Source organism: Equus caballus, chromosome 7, assembly GCF_041296265.1.
Source record: "Equus caballus isolate H_3958 breed thoroughbred chromosome 7, TB-T2T, whole genome shotgun sequence".
NCBI lineage: Eukaryota > Metazoa > Chordata > Mammalia > Perissodactyla > Equidae > Equus > Equus caballus.
In genome coordinates, this window is record NC_091690.1 from 76,272,291 (window position 1) to 76,293,554 (window position 21,264).

General features: G+C 35.8%; 2 protein-coding genes across 3 annotated transcripts; both read right to left on the reverse strand.

The window, feature by feature from the left end:
- Positions 1 to 4,493: 4,493 nt before the first annotated feature.
- On the reverse strand, positions 4,494 to 5,444 carry OR52A31 (olfactory receptor family 52 subfamily A member 31). Its single transcript, NM_001391383.1, has one exon. It carries the CDS (start codon positions 5,442 to 5,444, stop codon positions 4,494 to 4,496), a length of 951 nt encoding a protein of 316 aa, NP_001378312.1.
- Positions 5,445 to 15,255: 9,811 nt separating this feature from the next.
- Positions 15,256 to 20,802, reverse strand: OR52A5F (olfactory receptor family 52 subfamily A member 5F). Of its 2 annotated transcripts, XM_001498620.4 has the most exons (2): positions 20,621 to 20,802; positions 15,256 to 17,720 (listed from the first exon to the last, which is right to left on the reverse strand). In XM_001498620.4, the coding sequence occupies exon 2, from the start codon at positions 17,661 to 17,663 to the stop codon at positions 16,713 to 16,715; it is 951 nt and encodes a 316-aa protein (XP_001498670.2). In that variant the 5' UTR covers positions 17,664 to 17,720; positions 20,621 to 20,802; the 3' UTR covers positions 15,256 to 16,712. The 2 variants fall into 2 exon arrangements, with proteins under 2 accessions (XP_001498670.2, NP_001378313.1); NM_001391384.1 differs by lacking the exon at positions 20,621 to 20,802 and having other exon boundaries at positions 16,713 to 17,663.
- Positions 20,803 to 21,264: the final 462 nt, after the last annotated feature.

The window sequence follows — 21,264 nt, forward strand, 5'->3', positions numbered from 1 at the left end:
CTCTTATACTATAAATGAGTATCTTTTTTTGTGATCTATTTAATGCTATGTCTTTCTCATTTTTGTGCATTTGGTTGGTGATCTCACTGTTTAAACTGGTCCCCAAGCATGGCGCTGTCCTGTTTTCCTAAACAGAAGGCTGTTGTGTGCCTTATGGAGAAAATACATGTGTTAAATTAGCTTCCTTTACATGAGTTATAGTATTGTTGTCAGCAAGTTCAATGTTAATGAATCGCAACAACTGTGCATGCAGAAAGAGAAAGAAGAAGTTTACCATTCTGGGTACAAGGCCGCTCAACAAGTGCTGAAATAACATCTACATTGTGTGATGAAGCAATGGAAAACATGGAAAAGTGGCTAAATTTGTGGATTACTGAGATGACGATTGATTATAATTATATGGACAGCACTGTTTTGAGGGTGAAATCTGAAGAAATTTAGAGACAAACCACCTAGGCTCAGGAAAATGTTAAGCCATTTTCAGCCAGTGTTTTATTATAATGAAACATTGTATGCAATCCATTATTTGTAAGAAATATACATAAAATGTATTTAATATATATTAAAATGTGTCTTTAAACAGAAACAGAAACATACAAAATATTATGTAGTAATTGATTGATGAAAATATGACCAGAAGCTCAAGGGAAGCTAATATTGTATTTCTCGAGAGGAGAAATTTACTAATAACGTCATGGGCACTTTAAAAATGAAAAAAGTCCAAATGTTGTTGTTTAGAGTTGTCTATATTATTATGTCAGTACCTGAAAAACTGCTACAGAACAATATTCATGATATGATCTAAGTTTTATTTAAAATAATTCTGTCTATATTCACATATAAAAAAGCTTAACTATCACACTCATCATTTAAACTTTAATGAGAGAGTTGGGGGAGACGACATAAGCAGAAGCATTTTACATTGTTTGAGTTTTACACAATAAACAACTTTGTTTGAATTTAAACACACTTATGCCTATTCAAAGGAAAGCACTCTATGAACTTCTCATGGCATGTGGCATAATTTTAACTTGTTAGTTGAGTTTTCATATACATAAGCATCGCAAACAATTACATACATATTAAAGACCATATATAAATTTTGTGATTGTCAAAGTTTTTTAAACGTTAACAAGAAATGTATTAAAACAGGGAAAAGTTAGTTAAATAAAAAATATTTTGTGTATAAAATCTAAATTATAATTTAGTCAAGAGGAACAGAAAGAAGAAGCCAGAGGCAAAGGTTCACCAATGAACAAGAGAATAAGACACATAAAAAAGAAGTTAAAAAGCATTAGAGACATTCTGAAGGAATAAGACTACAGAGAGAGGATTTCAGAGGACAGAAGAAGTGGACCTTGTAAAGTCACATTTGCCAAGAGCCATCTGCTGTTCCTGGGGATAAGGCACAAGGCCAAGAAGCACAATTTTCCTGCCAGAAAGCCCATTCTGAGACTCAGAAAAGCAAAGAATTGGAATTCTGGGAGGGCACGGCAGAAAAAAGTAAGCAACATAAGGATCTCAATCTTTCTGAGAAAGGAGGAAGAGAGACCTGAGACAGACAATGGGCTAGTTTTTATACAAGATATTTGCTAAATGCTAAAACTGCCAAAGAAGCCAAAAAGAAGTAAGCTAAAAGAAGCCAGGGGCCGGCTCCGTGGCCGAGTGGTTAAGTTTGAGCGCTTGGCTGCAGTGGCCCTGGGTTCGGATCCTGGGCATGGTCATGGCACCACTCGTCAGGCCACGTTGAGGTGGCGTCCCACATCCCACAACTAGAAGGACCTGCAACTAAGATATACAACTGTGTACAGGGCGGGGTTTGGGGAGATAAACCAGAAAAAAAAAAAAAAGATTGCAACAGTTGTTAGCCCAGGTGCCAATCTTTAAAACAAACAAACAAAAAGGAAGCCAAACAAGTAAGCAGAGAACATTTGAAAAATAAAGAGGGAGTTTTTGGAACTCTTGAATTGTTTGACACACAAGGATCACAGCCCACAATGGTGTGGATTGTACATCTAAGTCACAGTTGAAAGCCCCAGCAGGCAAAGCCTTAGATGAAAGACTACAACTGGCTAATAAAGTGGCAGAATAAGCTCCAATTCAGCCAAACTCTTGATTAGATGAAGTTGATAATTCCTGCTGGGGCCTGTCACAGAGCAAGAGGCGAACTATGACTACAGGAAAATATAACCTCACCTGACTTTCATAATTTTTATGTATAATGTCTGACACTCAATCAGAAATTACTAGGCACTGCAAGAGGCAGGAACATGAGTTCCAAAATGAGGAGAAAAATAATGAACAGAAACAGACCCAATCACAGTTGCTGTGTTTACTGTAATTAACAGGATTTTCAAGTAATGGTGTTTAACATATTCAAGAAAATAAGGGAAAGATGAGAAATAAATAAACACATAAAAATGAAGAGATGAGAAATTTCACCAAAGAAATAGAATAATGTACAAATTAAAATTAAAGAGTTACAGAGATAGAATGAATCAGATGGATATTGGAAAACTACAATAACCAAACCTAATAATTCATGAAAACAGAATTATAGAGTAGAAAACAGGATTAGGGAACCAGAAGAAAGTTACTAAAAATAACCAAACAGAGACTTTCAGGTAGGGTGTGTTTCTTGAGAAAGAGAAATATTTCTTGATAATAGAAAGGTTAACCAGCCAGGAAGATACATTAACTCTAAATCTTTATGTATTCCATAAATGGAGGTATCTAACAACCCATAACTAAAAAGTACACAAATCAAAAAATCAGCAGCTCTAACAGGAGAAATAGAGAATCTACGTTCAAAGTGGGACATTTTAACACACTTCTATCAAAAGCTAAAACATGAGCAACAAAAAGTAAGATTACAAATGGAAAAATGAAATTTAATGAACAAACGACTATACATACACAAATATACAAATACCGATATGAATAAGACTTTTCACTCAACAAGTATAGGTCAATAAAAAGTGAGCACAGACTGGGTCATGAAAAGACCTTAAATTTGCATTTTTAAATTGTATTTTAGGCTGATATTCATAAACAATTTGAAGAGTAGTGGCACAATATTTCTGCTCAAGTACAACAGCAGTGATGAGGATTACCATGGTGAAAACGATGATGACGATCACGATGATCACTATTAAATACTTACCAGTTACCAAGCCCCATGTGAAGGGCATTACATAAATATATCCATTATATTATGTACACCATGAGAACCACTGTCTCTAGTTCCCAAGGAGATGTATGTTATTGTTCCACATTTACAGATTAGGCAGCTGAAGTGTGAAAATAAATTATTTCTCAAAGCATTTATTAGGAAGTGGAGAAATAAATTTTGAACCAAGCTCATTTTGATTCCAGAACTCATGCATGTAAACAATTTCCTCAATGATTTCTTTCCCTACCAAATTGGAATCTGCTGTTTTTATCAACTATTTTTGACAAATATTTGACAACCTGCCCTCAATTATGTCCGGATTACAAAATGAAGTTTCTCTACAAAATATTATCATTAGTATGCAAGCATCTTAATGCAGGAAAAAATGAACTTTGCTTTATATGAAAAAAATAAAACATTGGGAAACCAATACATTGAGGCTTCTAGCCTACAGAATTTCTGTCCAGGCTTCCTAGAGTTCCATCCTTCTTAGGTCAAAGGGTTATTGTTTGTTGAATCAGAAAAATGATTGAACAAAGCCTTAGAATAATATTGTCTAAACAGGTCTAAAACTTGCTTTCACATTCATAAGAAAACATGAAATACTAGAGCTTTTCTCAAATTGCTCCCTATACAAAAGAAGAAATTAAATGAACAGCTGAGAATTTAAAAAATGAGCATAGTATTGTATGCTCTGGCCTAGATTTTTGGAGGAAACATATTTTATGTCATGGAAATTGCCAATTTGATTATACCAGGAATTTCTTACTAGGGATAGGCTTCAAGAATAAGGGGAGATTTATAGATATTTATTTCACACAAAGTCCAGAATATATTTGAAGGAAGGACATATTCAAGGGATAGATTTTGATGAACAAAGTAAACATAAAAGAAGATTTTAGAATAGTTAGAGAGTGAATGTAGAGGAACTTGCATATTACGTAAAGGAGGTTTATCTTGGTACTCTGACTAAAAAAGAAGCAATGTGACTATTATGCTCCACTATGATCTGAAGAAAGATCTCTACATTTGTCAATTCCACCCAGACCTGGCCTCAGGTGATGAGGAGAGTCATGTATTCCGACTCTTCTAACAGCAAAGCACTTAGTCTTTCAGCATCTTATCTGCTCTTCAATTTCCCTCAGTTTCTTCCACCTGAATTCTGACTTAAGCTGTGGAATTTTTTAACACAATCAGTTATATGTTTGTTAATTTATTCATCAAGTATGATGATACACCAAACCATTGGCTGGATTTTCAGATCACATATGCGCAATAAATGAGCTGTTAAATCCATAGGGGGAACTGTTTTCATCAAAGGTCAAGCCTGGTGTTTGGGAAAGAACACTTTTACTACCTTGTCTCGGATATGCTTGGTCTTCATTCCATAGACAAAGGGGTTGAGGAAAGGTGGAACCAGAAGGTAAAGGTTGGACAAGGTGATATGTATGTATGCTGGGATATAAGATCCTGATCTGTGAGTAAAGAAGGAGAAAAAAGCCAGGAGATAGAATTGGAAGAAGACACATATGTGGGGAACACATGTATTAAATGCCTTAAGACGTGCCTCTTTCTGGGGCAGGTGGAAGACAGTGATAAATATTTGTATATAGGAGAGGGTGGTCAAAATGAAGTCAAGGCCACCAACAATAAAAGCTCCAAGGAGACCATAGCATTTATTGATGTAAATGTCTTCGGTGGCCAGCTTCACAAGGGCCATGTGTTCACAGTAAGTGTGGGATATTAACCTTGTTCGGTAAAGTTTCAGACGATACTTAATGAGCAATAGACATGGGATTACCAGAACGGCAGGCCGCAATGCCACCCTAACTCCAATATGAGTGACTACTTGTCGAGTGAATATGGTAGCATGCCTCAGTGGATAACAGATTGCTACATAGCGGTCCAGAGCCATGGCCAGCAGGACTCCTGATTCAATACCCTGAAACGTGTGGATGAGCCACATCTGAAAGAGGCAAGCATCAAAATAGATCTCTGGCAAGTGCAACCAGAAAATTCCAAGCATCTTGGGGACAATGCTGGTGCTAAGGGCGATGTCTGTGGCTCCCAACATGGCCAGGAAGATATACATAGGCTCATGGAGACTGGGTTCAGATTTGATGATGATCAACAGTAGAGAATTTCCTATCAAAGCAATGACATGCATAGCACAGAATGGAATCCCAATCCAACACTGTACGGTTTCCAGGCCGGGGATCCCAATAAAGGTCAGCACGGAGGGCATGAACACGGTGCCATTTGTAATAGACATGGCAGTTCAGGGACTTTTTTAGCAAGAGGGCAAAGTTTGCCAGACTGTGATTCTCTAGGCTCTTATACACCTTATTCTCATTCAGTCACACAATTATGGAATGACATAAATAGGAGAATAAAATTCATCAGCCTACCTATCATATTTTACATAAATGAGAAAATGCCAATATGGAGATCCATGGAAAAGTTCACCAGTATTTACTTTAGAAAAATCAACCACCCGCATTCACAGATGTTCAAAGTGTGAAAACTGAGGAATTGGACAGCGTGCCCATGAAGAGGTCAGCATCATCAGGCTGCTTAGCCATGTTCTCCTTCCTCACATACTCCGTCTTCTCTTGCTTCTTTTAATCTGTTCATGGAAATCAGATAACAAAACAAAACAAAAACACTGGAATGATACTTTAGACACAGAAACACCAACATCCACTGTACCCGCTTTTCTCTCCTCCCCACTTTCTCTCTCCTCTTTACCCACCATTCACTTTAGACTAGCAGGGCTGGGTATTTCTAGAGAACACACCAATACTTCTTTGTTAAAATATCAGTTGAAGTCCCCTTTTACGGTTTTGACTCCACTACTAAAATGACCTCTGTTCACTTTGAACTTCCTTCTCGCCAAGGAATTTTCAAATATGAGGTTGCTTCAGGACCCAGACTTCATCCAGATACACAAGTACAGCTGCATAATTTTGTATATTATCATTCTGATTCAGGAAAAATGTCTTATATACAAATTCCTCAGTCAGATAAGCACCCATTCCTCAGGAAGTCTCTTTCCCACTCAGTTGATAATAAGGACGGTTTGAAAATACAGTAAATAAAACTAAGAAGATAAAGATGACCCGGTGTAGAAGAAGAGAGACCTTGGGTGTTTCACCAGGAGAGCACTGAGGAAGATGCTCAAGTGGCTAGAGGTAAGATTAAGTGAATGAGTTTGGAAGCCTAGGTCTCCATATGGAGGCAGTGTTGGCAGGGACATGATCCTTATATAAAAATTGGGGCTACTTACTGCTGAAGGGAAGCAAAAAGTTCTAATTTTTTATCTTTCACAAAAGCTAATACAAGAAAAATGTGAAGGAGTGGACCTCTTCAACAACTATCCAAGAGATTCCATGGAGAATAATGGACAAACACACAGATACATTCAGGTGGAGGCACCTTGGGAGGCTGCAGAGACAGAAAGAGAAGGCTCCAAAACAAAATTTTCATTACAACACAAAGACTGTTGCTGGGAACACTTCACACTTTCCAGTAATCGAATAGCAGCAGCAAACTATAGTCCCGTTTTAGGGCTGACAAGAGTGTGCATCAATGAATAGTTGTTTTTTAAAGTGACAGCAGAGAGTTTGCCTAGATGATTGTCTAAATCAAGCTTGTAAGTTTTTTGTGCTATTGTCATAAGCATTCCAAAACATTTCTCCATTAATCAAGTCACCACCTCCAAATATTATTCTGAGTTCTTCCTTGGTCCCAAACAACTCCAGTTTCTACTAAAAGTTTTTAAATTTGAAATGGTTGGATATTATTCTACAAATCACCCTCCAAAACACGATTCTTTAATATAGCTTCCTGGCAGCTGACTATATGTGTGCTGATGCCTTTCCACTCCTAAATGCCTAAAGGCTGCTCAACTCTCACTTTCAGAAAGACCTCCTTTTATTGAGGCAACACATTCCCTATAACTCTTGTCCCTCCTTTTGAATTACTTATCTTCAGATGGAATAGCACAAAGATTCAAGTCTCTCGTGATCCTCTCTCCTTCAAGTAAAACATCTGCAGGTCTCCCAACTTCTCCACCAGCATGCTGCTGACTGCCGTCAACCTCTCAGTCTTCCAAAGCAGATCCCCAATTTATCATGACTCTTCTTGAATCGTAGTTCTAGATCTTCAAAGTCAGACACTCTCAAAAATATATTTATATTCTTTGCTTTATAATATGGAATTTTGTTCCTGGAGTCTACATTCATTGACTGTACTTGTGTTTCTAATTCAAGGTATATGATTTCATGTCCACTTGACCTAGTACACATTTCTAACTACCAACTTACTCAGTATCCAGAAACAGCAGTGGGAAGTGACTGGCACAGGAAAACGTTGCTCTTTGCTGGTACCTGCTGTGAAAGATTTGTGTCCTCTAACATAATTTTCCCTGCTGATTACACTTAATCAGCTTCTTCCAAATCCTGAGAGATATTTTTTACTCCCTATGGTGATGAAAGAGGTCTAAGGCCAGAGGAGCAGCAATCATTTCTTAGGACTAGCCTCTTAATTCCCAGGGCACCTGATATATCCAGTCCAGCCAGAAGATGGCAGTGGTGAAGCATCTTCTCTTAGCAGTGCAATTGTGCCTCTCACAGCATCGGCAGATTAGGATTCCTCTTGTTCTCACATGGGTGACAGAGAAATGCAACTGTAAGTGGGGAGTGCCTACCATAGGATTCCATTTCTAACCTAAGCAAACTGGACAGCTTTATCTCATGCCTTTTCAGGAGAGGAAATTGGGAACAAAACGAATAATAACCTCTTCTTATTTTACTTATTTACTTTTGGCCATCCTATGGAAATTCAAAGGATTTTCAGGTGCAGTTCAGTGGTCTTAGGGAACAGTGTGTTTGGAAGTGGTAAGGCTTATTGTATAGTGAGCTCTTTAAGTAGGAAGGCTTGATAAGAAACAGGGAAGATAATCAGCAACATACGAGTGTTCTATTTCCTATCTACAAAGACAGGGGATGAAGAAAGATGGTTCTTCCTAGAGAAGGAGATCATAGGATTTTTCAACAATCTCTTGATCACAGGAATGTATTTAAGCTTAAATATCTCTTCTATATAGTTTAATTTCAAATACATATCCATTTTTGCTTTTACGTTTTTATTCTATCAAAACTAATTAATGCAGGAGAGGAAAATATACCCGTAATCTTACCCAAAGTCAGGTATCGTTAATATTTTGGCACACTACTCTTTCATAGTTTTCATTTTTTTAATAGTTACATTAGATATCTTGCTTTTGCTTAATATTATGTTATCACTTTTAACAGTTTATGAAAAAAATGCCCAAAATATCATTATCAATGACATAATTTTTGTCAAGAGGCAATATCTAATTAACGTAACATATGAATGTTGGACATACTGTTATTTTAATTTTAGTTAAAAAAAATTCTACAGAGGTGATGTTCCATTCATTTCTACTACTCTCAGTATTTGATCCTGTAATCATTTTTCTCTGGATCTTAATTTCAGGAGAGTTCACACTTGGCCCTGAATATTTAAGACGCATTTCGGGCTAGGACTTGTGCTACATACCTGGTGAACATTTTCTCACTTATTCCTCACAACAGGTCTCGGAGGTAGATATTTTGAGCCCCATTTTAGAGAAGAGGAAATGACATGCACAGGAGGATGCAGGTAGTTGAGGGAAAGGCAGTGCTGAAACTCGGATCTGTCTGATTCCTAGATCAGGACATTTTTATCCATTTTAACCAAGGCAGTCCCTTCAAGCTCTCATTTCAAGCCTCTTGAGGTAAATCCTTCACTTAGAAAAGCTCATTGCATCATAGATAAGGCATGTATCCATCTGATGTATCTCAACCCTCTAGCTACTACAGGTTACCTCTAGCTACTACCTCTTACCCTGGATTCTGCGTCTAATTAGCTGGAGCCCTCAGTTGAAGGGGAACTCAAACCTGTGAGTGGAGCAGACTCTCAGTGAGTGTGTCTGGAACATGACTTTTGGGCCAGGGTTTTTTATGCCTTAAAAAGTTTATATGTACCTGGTCTGCAGCATGGAACAAATTTGACCTGGAAAGGAGATCAAAAGCCACCCAAAATGCCAAATAGATCTGTGTGCTGACTGAAAGCCTACCTGAAACCAGGTGGACTAGGTTGTTGTACTCCACATGAAGGCTATTTCAGCAGACAGGTTGGGGTTTGTTCAGCAGAGAGGAGAGTAGGGAGGACGTTGACTCTGAAAAACCATCTCTAGGGAGAGGGAAGGTAGATTTAGATATAACTACGAACATAAGACTCTCAACTCCTGAGAGGATCAAATAAATACCAATAACTGTTCACCCTTTGAATCATATACTAGATGGGGTAGACATTCCACTGGTTATCTGAGAGAAAACAGAGGCAAGAGGTAAAATATATGATACATAAGGCTGTGAAGTCATGACAGCAGCACGTGGTGGTGAAGAGCCAGCTTTTGTAATGAAACAACTCTTACCCTTCCTAGCCAGGACTCAAACTTGGGCTTTGTGCTCCTGGGTACTTACTTTAACTCTTCTGAGCCTCATTTCCATCATCCATAAAATAAGAATAAGGCAACGGAGCTCTTAACTGACTTCTAGAATGATCTACATAGCTACATATATATATGTCAACTAAATATTAGGTGGACGACAAAAAGAAAGCAAATCAATGAAACTAACTATGTAAGCAAAATAAGTTACAGAATCATGTGAACATTTCAATAATTTTGGAGAAAGTATAGCAAAATATTTAATATCCAAGTAAAATAAAAATCATCAGAAAACTAGGAATAATAGAGAAATTATTTAAACTGATGAAATGTATCCATAAGAAAACCATAGTTAACATCATACTTAATAATGTAAAACTAACATTTCTCCATTAGATTGGGAGTAATACAAGGATGCCCACTGTCAGTACTCCTGTTCACCCCTGTACAGAAGTCCAAATCATAGCAATATGGAAAGAAAAATAAATAAAAGACATAAAGATGAGAAGAGAAGTAAAACTATCCTGTTTGTATCTATAGTAGCAACAAAACATAATGTAATTAGGAGTAATTTTTCTAAAATGAAAATTACAAACTTTGACGAGAAAACTAAAGAAGACTCAATTGAGAGATACACTATGTCCATGATTAAAAGACTCAACGTTGTTACCATGACAGTTCTCCCTTAATTGCTCTATAACCTAAATGCAGTCTTAATCAAAATGGTAGCAGGCTTTTTGGAGGCACTGAACAGCTGCTTTTGAAATTTATGTGGAAATTCAAAAGACCCAACAAAAATACTTTTTAAATAAATCGACAAAGTGGGAGGCCTGATCTAACCCAATTTGGAGATTTACCATAGAGCTACAGTCATTACGGTAATTAGGCATTGTTGTTGGTAGTGCTCTGGAGTTGATTCTCAGCATTCTGTGTACAGCAGAGCAGAACTCTGCTCAATCTTTTTTGTACCATCCTCTCACCTTCGTGGTGCTATATCAGACAATGCTCCACTGCTATTCAGAAGTGGATGGCCAGATCTTTCCTCTACCATGCTGGTATCTGAAATGCCAGTAGCATAAATTTCAGCATTACAGCGACTTGCAGTCTCTGTAGTATGATAACTGACAAATGGTTGGTGTGGTTCCCTGACCAGGAAATGAACCCAAGCACAGTGATGAGAGCACTGAGTCTTAACCACAGGCCCATCAGAGCTGGGTAATTAAGTACTGATCCTCCTATATGTAGACATAGAATTTTCAGCAAATGTGCCAAGGCAATACGATAGGTATAGTAATATTTCTTCAACAAATAATGATGCATCAATTGTATGTTTACATAAAAAATGAAAATGACTATCAAACTTACATTACACAAAAAATATACCCAAAATGTTTCATTGACCTACATTGAAAACACAGTACTGTAAAACTTCTAGGTGAAAAACGTAGGAGAAAATCTTTGTGACCTTGGGGGTAGGTGTAAAAAAATCCCATAAATTGAAAAGAAGAACTGATAAAATTGCACTTCGTAAAAAAGTAACTTTTGTTCTTTGAAAGACACCATCAAGAAAACAAAAAGGCAAGCCGTAGACTGGGAGAAAATATTCACAACATATATATCAACAAAAGGACTTGAATCTAGAATACATATACAAGAAAATTTAATAGTAAGAAGATAAACAACCTAATGAAGAAGTGGGCAAAAGATTTGAACAGATGTTTCACAAACCAAGATATAAAGATATCAATAATCACAAGAAAAACTGCTCAACAGAATTGGTCATGGGGTAAATGCAAATTAAAACCACAAGAGTATACTACTTCACAAACATTGAAACAGTTAAAAACTAAAAAAAAAAATCATCAAATACTGGCAAATTTTGAAATTCTCATAAAATGTTGGTGGGGATGTAGAATGTTTTTGGAAAACATTTTGGCAGTTTCTAATACAAGCATACACCTATCTACAACCTAGCCATGTTATGCCTATGTATTTGCCCAAGAAAAATGAAAGCATGGGTCCACACGAAGATTCATAAATTTATGTTTGTAGCAGCTTTACTTGTCAGTCAGAAATGGGAAAGAACCCAATCCCTGAACAAATGAATGGGTAAACAAATTCTAGTAAATCCATACAATGGAATACTATTTAGCAACAAACAGAAAAGAACTATTGATGAATGAATCTCAAAATCATTATGGTAAGTGAAAAAAATAAAAGCAAAAATATAATTACGTCTTGTATCACTGCATTTATATAAAATTCTAGAAAGTGCAAACTGATCTTTAGTGATAGCAATTAGATACGTGGTTGCCTGGAGACTGGGGTAGTAGGAGGGACATATTACAAGGCACATGAGGAAACTTTGAAGAGTAATGGATTGACCGTGGTAATGGTTTTATGGATATATGTATATATAAAGACTCATCAAATAATACATTTTAAATCTGTACAGTTAATTGGGTGCCATTTTCTAGAATAAAGTTAAAAAATTACGCAGTATACCCTAATGCACCTGTCACTAAAAAGCACTTCTAAATAGATTTTACATCTAAATATGAGAGAAAAATAAAGTGATTCTATCCATAAATACATAACAGGCAAAGAGTTCTTCAATCAGCATGGAAAACACTAGCCATTATCTAAATGTTTGGTAATTGAGCTTCTATTGAAATAAGGACACATTTAAAACTAAATAGCAAGAAGATAAGCAATCCAATGAAGAAATGGGCAAAAGATTTGAACAGATGTTTCACAAACCGAGATATAAAGGTACCAGTAATGAAAAGAAAAATTACTGAACACTATTAGTCATGGGGGAGATGCAAATTTAAACCACAAAAACATACCACTACACAACCCTCAAAACAGCGAACATTTTTTAAAAAGTCCAATATTGACATGTTCTGAAATCCTCATAAAATGTTGGTGAGGATGTAAAGTGTTACAATTTTTGGAAAACAGTTTTGCAGTTTCTACTAGGAAAATGTACTTATCCTATGACTCAGCCGTTTTATATCCAGGTATTTGCCCAAGAAAAATGAAAGAGCAGGTGCAACCAAAGGTTTGTAAATGTGTGTTCATAGCAGCTTTAATTGTCACAGCCACAAATTGGAAAGAACCCAAATCTGTGAACAAATGAATGGTAAACAAATTGTACTATATCTACACAATGGAGTACTATTTAGCAACAAACAAGAGAGAACAATTGATGAAGGAATCTCAAAATAATTATTGTAAGCGAAAGAAGGCAGAAAAAAGTATTACGTATTGCATCATTACATATACATAAATTCTAGAAAATGCAGACTGATCTTTGGTGACAACAGGTAGATACAGGGTGGCCTGGAGACTGCAGTAGCTGGAGGGATGTACTACAAATTAACATGGGGAAACTTTGCAGAGTGATGAATTGATGGTGGTAATGGTTTTATGGATATACGCATATGTCAAGATTCGTCAGATAGTACATTTAAAATATGTAGAGTTAATTGTGTGCCTTTCTTTATACTAAAGTTTAAAAATTATGCAATATGCTCTAATTTACTAAAAAGTAATTCTCAATGGATTTTACGTCCAAATATGAAAGAAATACAACGTCTGAGGTGACTATATTCATAAACATAGAACAGACAAAGATTTCTTCAATAGGCATGGAAAGTACTAGCTCTTATTTACATGTTTGGTAATTTGTATTACATTGAAATAAGGACATCTGTTCTTCAAAAGTACAACAAGAGTATCCTACAAAGAAGCAGAAAATGTTTTCAATGTGTATAACATAGATAAGGATTACTTCTAAAATATATAAAACTCTCAAAAATATTAACTAAAAAGTAATATAGGCAATCCAGTATAAAATGGACAAAGGTCTCTAATTTGTGAAAAACAATATCCAAATGTGCCATGAATGTATAAAAATTTGATTCAATCTAATTAGTTATCAGGAAAATGTCAACTAAATCACAAAGAGCTACTATTATATACGCACTACACAGCTAAACTTATTAAGGGCTGTATCAGGTATTAGGAAAGATGTTAAGCAATGCAAATTCTTATATTCTGCTAGTGAGTTTAATTGATCCAAGCATTTCAGAAATGTGTTACGTTTTCTTCTAAAGCTGGAAGATGTCAGTACCCTATAAATTAGCAATTAGAATTTTCGATTCAGAAACCGTCATTCTAAGTGCACCAAGATACATATACAGGGATACCTACGAATATATTCTTCATAATTGAGCCTTTTCAATGTTCGTAAACATAGGATGAGTAAAGAAGTCATAGCATATGAATACCATGGTGCATTATGTAGGAAGAAAATGAGCATAACGAGGTACAAACAATATCCTGGATGAAAATCATGAAAACAAGACAGAAAAATATGTACTTTGTTATTCTATTTACATAAAATTTAAAAAGAAGTACAACCAAAGTATAAGGTTTAAGAATGCATGCTTAGGTTGTAAACATATATAGAAAAACAAGGAAGTAATTATATTATCAGATGTTAGTACAAAGATTCCCTTTGGAGAGAATGAGAGATTGTGCTGACAAAGGGGCACACAGAAGGTGTGCAGGTAATGAATAGTGATTCATTTCTTCAGCTAGTTGGTAGTTTCATGGCTGCTTCCTTTATAATAATTGTTTTCACTTTTCTGTATGCGAGTTAGTTTTCAAAGAACAAAGAGAATATGACTGCACTTGTGGCTCTATTGCTTATTTGTTTCTAAGCACGTACATCAAAGATTAAATTCTAACTACCTATTTTATGCAAGGTGACGATATTACCTTGTTTGTATTTGAACTGAACTGTCTACTCTTACAAACTGATCTATGTTTAATCTTCTATTTGACATTTAAAAGTAGTTGCTCAATTATTATACTTTGTTATTGTTCTCTTTAATTAATTATAGGCTTAGGTAGCTTGACTGCCAACCCACAGTCATATTATACCCTACATTCTTCATTTAAAAATTATTTTATTTCATAATATATATTTGTAAGGTCTTTATTGTTTACCTTCTCTCTTACTCTATAGGAGAAATGAAACCATGTATTTCGAAGCATAGAGGATGTGTTTCTTTTTTTCTTGATACACATAGGGAACTTTTTTTCTTTTTGACTTGGGCTTTCCAAATATAGGTGTTTTTCTCATTTCATTTATGTACTTTTGTTTATTTTTCTACTTTATACTTTAAAATATGTTTTTTCAACTCACTCATGATTAATCTATTCTCATATTCTGTTTGTTTTGGTTTTCTCATTCAGGAATATCACACACATCATCTCCATTCTTTATCCTTTATGTATAATAATCTCTCATACAGAATTCATATATTAGCCATTTTTCTTATCAGTCATTCATTATGGATGTCACAAATTTCTGAACATTTAATGCTGTAATAGAGAATCAAAATGAATTAAGTTTTTATCTTATTAAACTTATTTTTAATATGTCTGATAGCCACTAACATGTTGTATTATTCCTTTTTTCACTGATTTTCATTTCTTACCTCAAATATTTCATATCTACGTTAATTTTATTAAAAACCAAGAACACAATGAACCAAATTTATGTCTGTTTATTCAACAAGATTTTCTTTCCCAAATTATCCTCTACCTCTGCCTCTTGAAGGATATGGTCCCTTCCTTTCTTTGTAGTGAGATGTTTTCTTGGGTTATTTGTTCTTTGAATATGAATCTACCTAAAATTAGAGATCCAGATGTCTCTCCTTGTAAACTTGGTTCTTCTTAAAAATAATCTTATTGGTTCTTAGTCTTGAAGGTTGCTTGAAGAAATTAAACCCCATCTCTATTGATGTAGCATCCTGAAAGAGGTTCAAGGTGTGGACAGAGCAATAGCAAAGAGTGAGGAAAGATTCCAAGTATCTGTTTTAGGAGTTACTTTCTCAAGAGCCAATTTTGTGTTTGGGCCATACTTTATTTCAGGATTATGTAATGATTCATTCCAGCCATCATTGTTGCTTAAACTCTCTAGTGTACAGATTTTCTGTATGGTGGTGTTGCATGTTACCTTAAAACCTCCAGATGGGTTGCTTTTGATACCATTGATGAACAGCAAGAAAATGATTAAATTTTTGTTGTTCAATGTTATTTTTACTGAGGTTCTAGGAAGTCTCAGACATTCTCCTATGTACTATTGATACAAGTGTGTATGAGAAACAGGTCTAGTACTCAAGATACTTACTGTAGGCAATTACTAAATGCAGTGGAATTGTTTTTCTATGTGTTCCATTCTGGAACTTTAACCTGCAAATTCAGGTAAAACTCAAATTGGATAAAATCATTAAAATGAGTGTGTCTGGAAGGATCTTTCCTATTAAAACGTCTATGACATTTTTGTTTCCAAAAAGTATATTTGTGAATACATCCAATTTTTTTCTGTCAATAGTCTTTTGTGCATTCTTTCCTTTGCCAATCCATCACTGTTTACGGTATATGAGATGCATCATATATTTTTTGCTTTTCTGATATTGGTATTACTGATATTATATTATTTTTATATTCAACAGTTTTTCAGAGAAAGTAGACAAAAATAGGTAAATGGTTATAATTTGTTGAAACATAGATTCACAAGCAGATATTAGAAATTGAGACATAGCCAGAATTAGAGCTATGGGTTGGGTTATCAGTTTGAGACTATTGAGTTGTGATGTGGTCCATGGAATTTACCTAGAATCATGTTGCTTTCTGCAATTTTGTTTCTATGTAGATCTAAGTGTTGCCTGAGAGGGGCCTCCAGGTTTAAGCAGACAGGTCAAAAACAGAAGAATAATGGAAATAGTTTGAAATCTCAGCATAAGAGAGTTCCGTTCTTATATGAGTAGCAAACCAAGGCTCTTAACAATTTCATGATTTCTCATACACCTCCTTCAGTTATGAGCATATGATAATTAATGATATTTTTTCCAGATATAGATATTTGTAGAAGATATAACTTTGCCAATTTCAATTTGCTACTTTGAACAAACCTAAAATCTTTACAGAAAGACCCACGAATCATCAAGGTGTTTTTTTGGAGAAAAACATTTTCAGGACGTGGTCACGGATTTGTTTGGTCTTCACTCCATAGACAATAGGGTTGAGAAAAGGTGGGGCTAAGAGGTAAATGTTTGATAGTAGGATATGAACATATGGTGGTATGTGTGAACCAAACCTATGTGTGAAGAAAGAGAAGAAGGCGAGGAGGTAGAATTGTAGGAAGACACAGATGTGGGCAATGCATGTATTAAATGCTTTGAATCGTGCCTCCTTCTGGGGCAGTCGAAAGACAGTGATAAAGATTTGGACATAGGACAAGGTGACAAAGATTATGTCAAATCCTAAGATGGTGAAGGCAACAAATAGACCATATATCTTGTTGATCCGAATATCTTCAATAGCTAGCTTCACAATGGCCATGTGCTCACAATAAGAGTGGGAGATGATTGTAGTCCGATAGAGTTTAAGACGACATTTGATCAGCACGATGGATGGTGCTACAAGAACAGCAGCCCTGAGTGTCACTCCAACTCCAATCCTAGTCAAGAGTCGTTGGGAAAAGATGGTGGCATGTCTCAAGGGGTCACAGATGGCCACATAGCGATCTAGGGCCATCACCAGGAGGACCCCTGATTCAACTGCCTGGAATGAGTGAATAAACCACATTTGTAGAAGGCAAACTTCAAAAGAAATCTCTGGCAAATTAAACCAGAAAATGCCTAACATTTTGGGAAGAATACAGGTGCTAAGCACAATATCTGTGGCCCCCAACATGGCCAGAAAAATGTACATGGGTTTGTGGAGGCTTTTTTCATATTTGATTATAACTAAAATTAGGGAGTTCCCGATTACAGCACTGAGGTACATGACAGAGAATGGAATCCCAATCCAACACTGCACTGACTCCAGGCCAGGAATCCCAATGAGTGTTAGCACAGAGGGCATGAAGATGGAGCCATTGAATATGAGCATGGTGGTGTGGTCAGCAGAACCAAGGAGTGACAATCTTGTTTCTATTCTCTGTCAACCCTATGTGAATAAAAAATAAGAAGAAATTAATTTATTTAATTTATTTTAGCAAGTTATACTTTAGTTAGATTAGCAGTATATCATTTTAACTTTTCTAGCCTAACTACTCCTATCTAATTTTCTCTCTCTTTTCCCAAAGTGATTGAGAGGTCAACCATCAGGTTCAATGTTTCTACATGTCTCAATCATTTTCCATGAGTAAAAATAAATGAATTGGGTTGCCCCCCTAGCCCTCTTCCTCCCTTCTCCCCCTCTGGTAACCACCAATCCAATCTCTGTTGCTACGTGTTTGTTTGTCATCATTTTTATCTTCTACTTATGAGTGAGATCATATGGTATTTATCTTTCTCCTCCTGACTTATTTCACTTAGCACAATACTCTCAAGGCCCATTCTATTCATAATGACACAGAAGTCTCTATGAAATATTATGTTTTCTTTGCTTATAGCCTTTGCGTCTTCTATCCACTCAAAATACAATTTCTCTGAGGTGACATTTTTCTTCTATGCATGTTTTTCATAGGACTGGATCCATCCTGTTCATGTCCCAGTCCTCCACTGGTTCCTTCAAAACATAATGCTGTATGCTTCCAGGGCCTTCTGTAAGTGGCTTTGCCTTATCATTTTCCAAAGTCCTTGGGAGTTTTCCTTCTCACTGATTCCCTGCAACTTGTACTTAACTTTTCTTCAAAAAAATATTTCCGCCACAGTATATGCAAAATGCTAAGCTACAAATTTTAATTTTTTTCTTTAATTATTTGCAAAGCTCATTTTCAGATACTATTTAGACAAAGTATAAAACAGACAGAGGTAGAGGAGGACCTGAAACAACAGACTGGGAACGAGAAAAATTTCAGAATCATGTGCTGTCCATATTCTTTCAAGTTTTTTTTTCCCTTTGATAAATTTTGGTTGGGTCTGTGTTTGGCATGTGAAACGATACCTATAACCTCCCCCAGGTCAACTGTAGGAGCATGTATTTCTTCTTTTCTTAAACCTTAGTCAACTCTGAGCAAGGCCTTCGTTTCTGAGACTTTTTGTTCAGGAACTCCTCCTTCTAGTAAATACACAGTGTGCCAATGTGGCTCTTCCTCATGTCAGACCGTACGCAAATTAGAAGATTATTTCCAAATGATTTTATTCAATACGCATTAATTTAGTTGCATAATATTCCAGAAAGCAACTGGGGAACAAACACAAATTTATTTTTCCTCCATGAAGCATGGACATAGTGCTGAGTGCTTAGAATTCAAAAAGTAACCTCCGCTACTTATTAACTATGTATTATGTTATTCAACTTAAGATTTTTAAACATTTAGATTATTTTATTTCCCTTAGTTTATGATATTGGTGTCATTACACTATTTTATTAAGTAAAACTAAAGCTTATTTTTGTTATAAATAAATCTACTTGAATACAAATTCCATGGCATATTGGCCCTGAAAGAGCAACAAAAACAACTGTGTTCTTGAGATTTTCTAATTATATTCAGTAAGTTGGTGAGATATATATCAGTGTGTAACTAAATCAGACTGGGTTGTACAAAAATATTCTAAAGAAGTTAATCATTCTGTGCCTTTTAGATTCTGAAGAAATAACCTCTATATTACCTTCCTAATTCACCAAATAGCTATAATATATACAATATAATATATGTTTATTAGTTGCTGCATGTCTGATATAAGAAATTTGCAACATCATATCATTCCTACAATTCATATAGCTGCCAAAAATCTCTGTGATTTGACTCAAAATATATGATACTGCCTTTATTAGGAATACTAATGTAGGAAATAACACAGGGCCACATGAGTAATATTTGATCTAGAGTATTCTTGGAGAATAACAAGGAAGCTGAAGCTCTACAGAAATATATAATGTGACTAAGTGGGAAAGGGAGCAAAAAGATAAGAAGCAAGTAAACAAACTAGCAGGCAAATACAATCAAAAAGACTGTCTTCAGATGCCAGCCCAGTGGCATAGGTTAGGTTTACGTGTTCTGCTTCTGCCGCCTGGAGTTTGCTGGTTCAGATCCCAGGCGCAGGCCTATGCACCGCATACCAAGTCATGCTGTGGCAGGGGTACCATGTATAAAATAGAGGAAGATGGCACAGGTGTTAGATTAAGGCCAATATTCCTCAGCAAAAATAGGAGGATTGGTGGTGGATGTTATCTCAAGGCTAATCTTCCTCGAGAAAACAAAAACTGTCTTCAGTCTCAAAGACCATACATCATGTGAAGAAAATAGTTACCTTCCTTCTTGACAGTCTTATATTTCCAACTTTATGAGACCTGATTGATATTATTCTAGGGCAGGACAATTGCCATTTTAAGTCAGATAAATTTTTACTGTGGGAGTTATTCTCTATATTGTAGGAGATTTGGCAGTATTCCTGAATCCTACACATTAGAAGCCAGTAGCATTTTGCCTTTTAAACATTCAATCTGCTAGAAGCTTGATGGATAGCATGAAGGACAGGAAAACGAGGCATAAAGAGATCAAGTTAGAAAGATATTTGTGGTAGTTCAGAGGAGATATCATGGAGTGAAGTGGCAGTATCAGAGGAGTACCAAGGAAGCACTTTCTGTGAGACTCACTGACTTGATGTAGGAAATTGAGAGAGATGACGCTAAAGATGTTCTTGGGTTGAGAGTTGCAGCGCCAGATAACAGAAGACAAGGTGGAAGCAATTTTGTGCATACAGATAGGTAGATGTTTAGAAGAGGGAAGAAAGATTTCTCAAAGCCTGGAAATTCATACCCCAGGGAAACAATTATGAATCTTATGTATATCATCAACCCTGAACCATTAATATTACGTAAAACTCTAATTCTGACTCAGGATGATTCTCAGAAACAAAAGATTTAAGGGATTTAAGGTCTAAATCCAGCTTCCTTACAATTTCAGGAAGCTTTTTTCTCTATAAAGTCTCTGACATTCGCTGTTTGATCTTTGCCTCAAGACCTCCAGTGATAGAGAACTCTCTTTGTTTTCTGAGATGTCTTGCCACATTGCAGCACAGCGCCAAATGTCAGATAGGTCGGTCTTCTTTCTATTAAACCTCAAATTGTCTCTGTCTTTATTTTTCAGCAAGGTTCTAAATCTTCATTCCAAGTTCCAACGATAAACATCAACCATAGATCATGGTGGTTAAAGCACAGGTTGTTAAGTCAACTGAGAGAGTTTAAATACTAGATGCTACTGTTTAGCTTTCAGGCAGTTATGAAACTTCTGTGTGTCTCAATTTCTTTATTGTTAAAATAAAGTTAATGGATAGAAACACAATACTGGGTGACAGAGAGGACTAAATGACATAATCCATCTGAATATTTAGAAAGAAATTTAAAATGAATTGAAATGTTAATAAATGCCAGTTACGAATCCACAGATATATATTCTCTCCTTCTCATGAATATCTTCAGATGTTTCATGAGTCTTTCACCTGAATTAGCCTTTCCTCTAAATGACTTGAAGGGCATCATTTCCCATGAATCTTTCCCAGTCTAAATATAGATAACTTCCTGATCTTTTAGCAAATAAGCT

Coding starts and splice junctions, on each gene's coding strand:
- OR52A31 (NM_001391383.1), bottom strand. CDS start 5,444: ATGTCTATTACAAATGGCACCGTGTTCATGCCCTCCGTGCTGACCTTT.
- OR52A5F (XM_001498620.4), bottom strand. CDS start 17,663: ATGCTCATATTCAATGGCTCCATCTTCATGCCCTCTGTGCTAACACTC.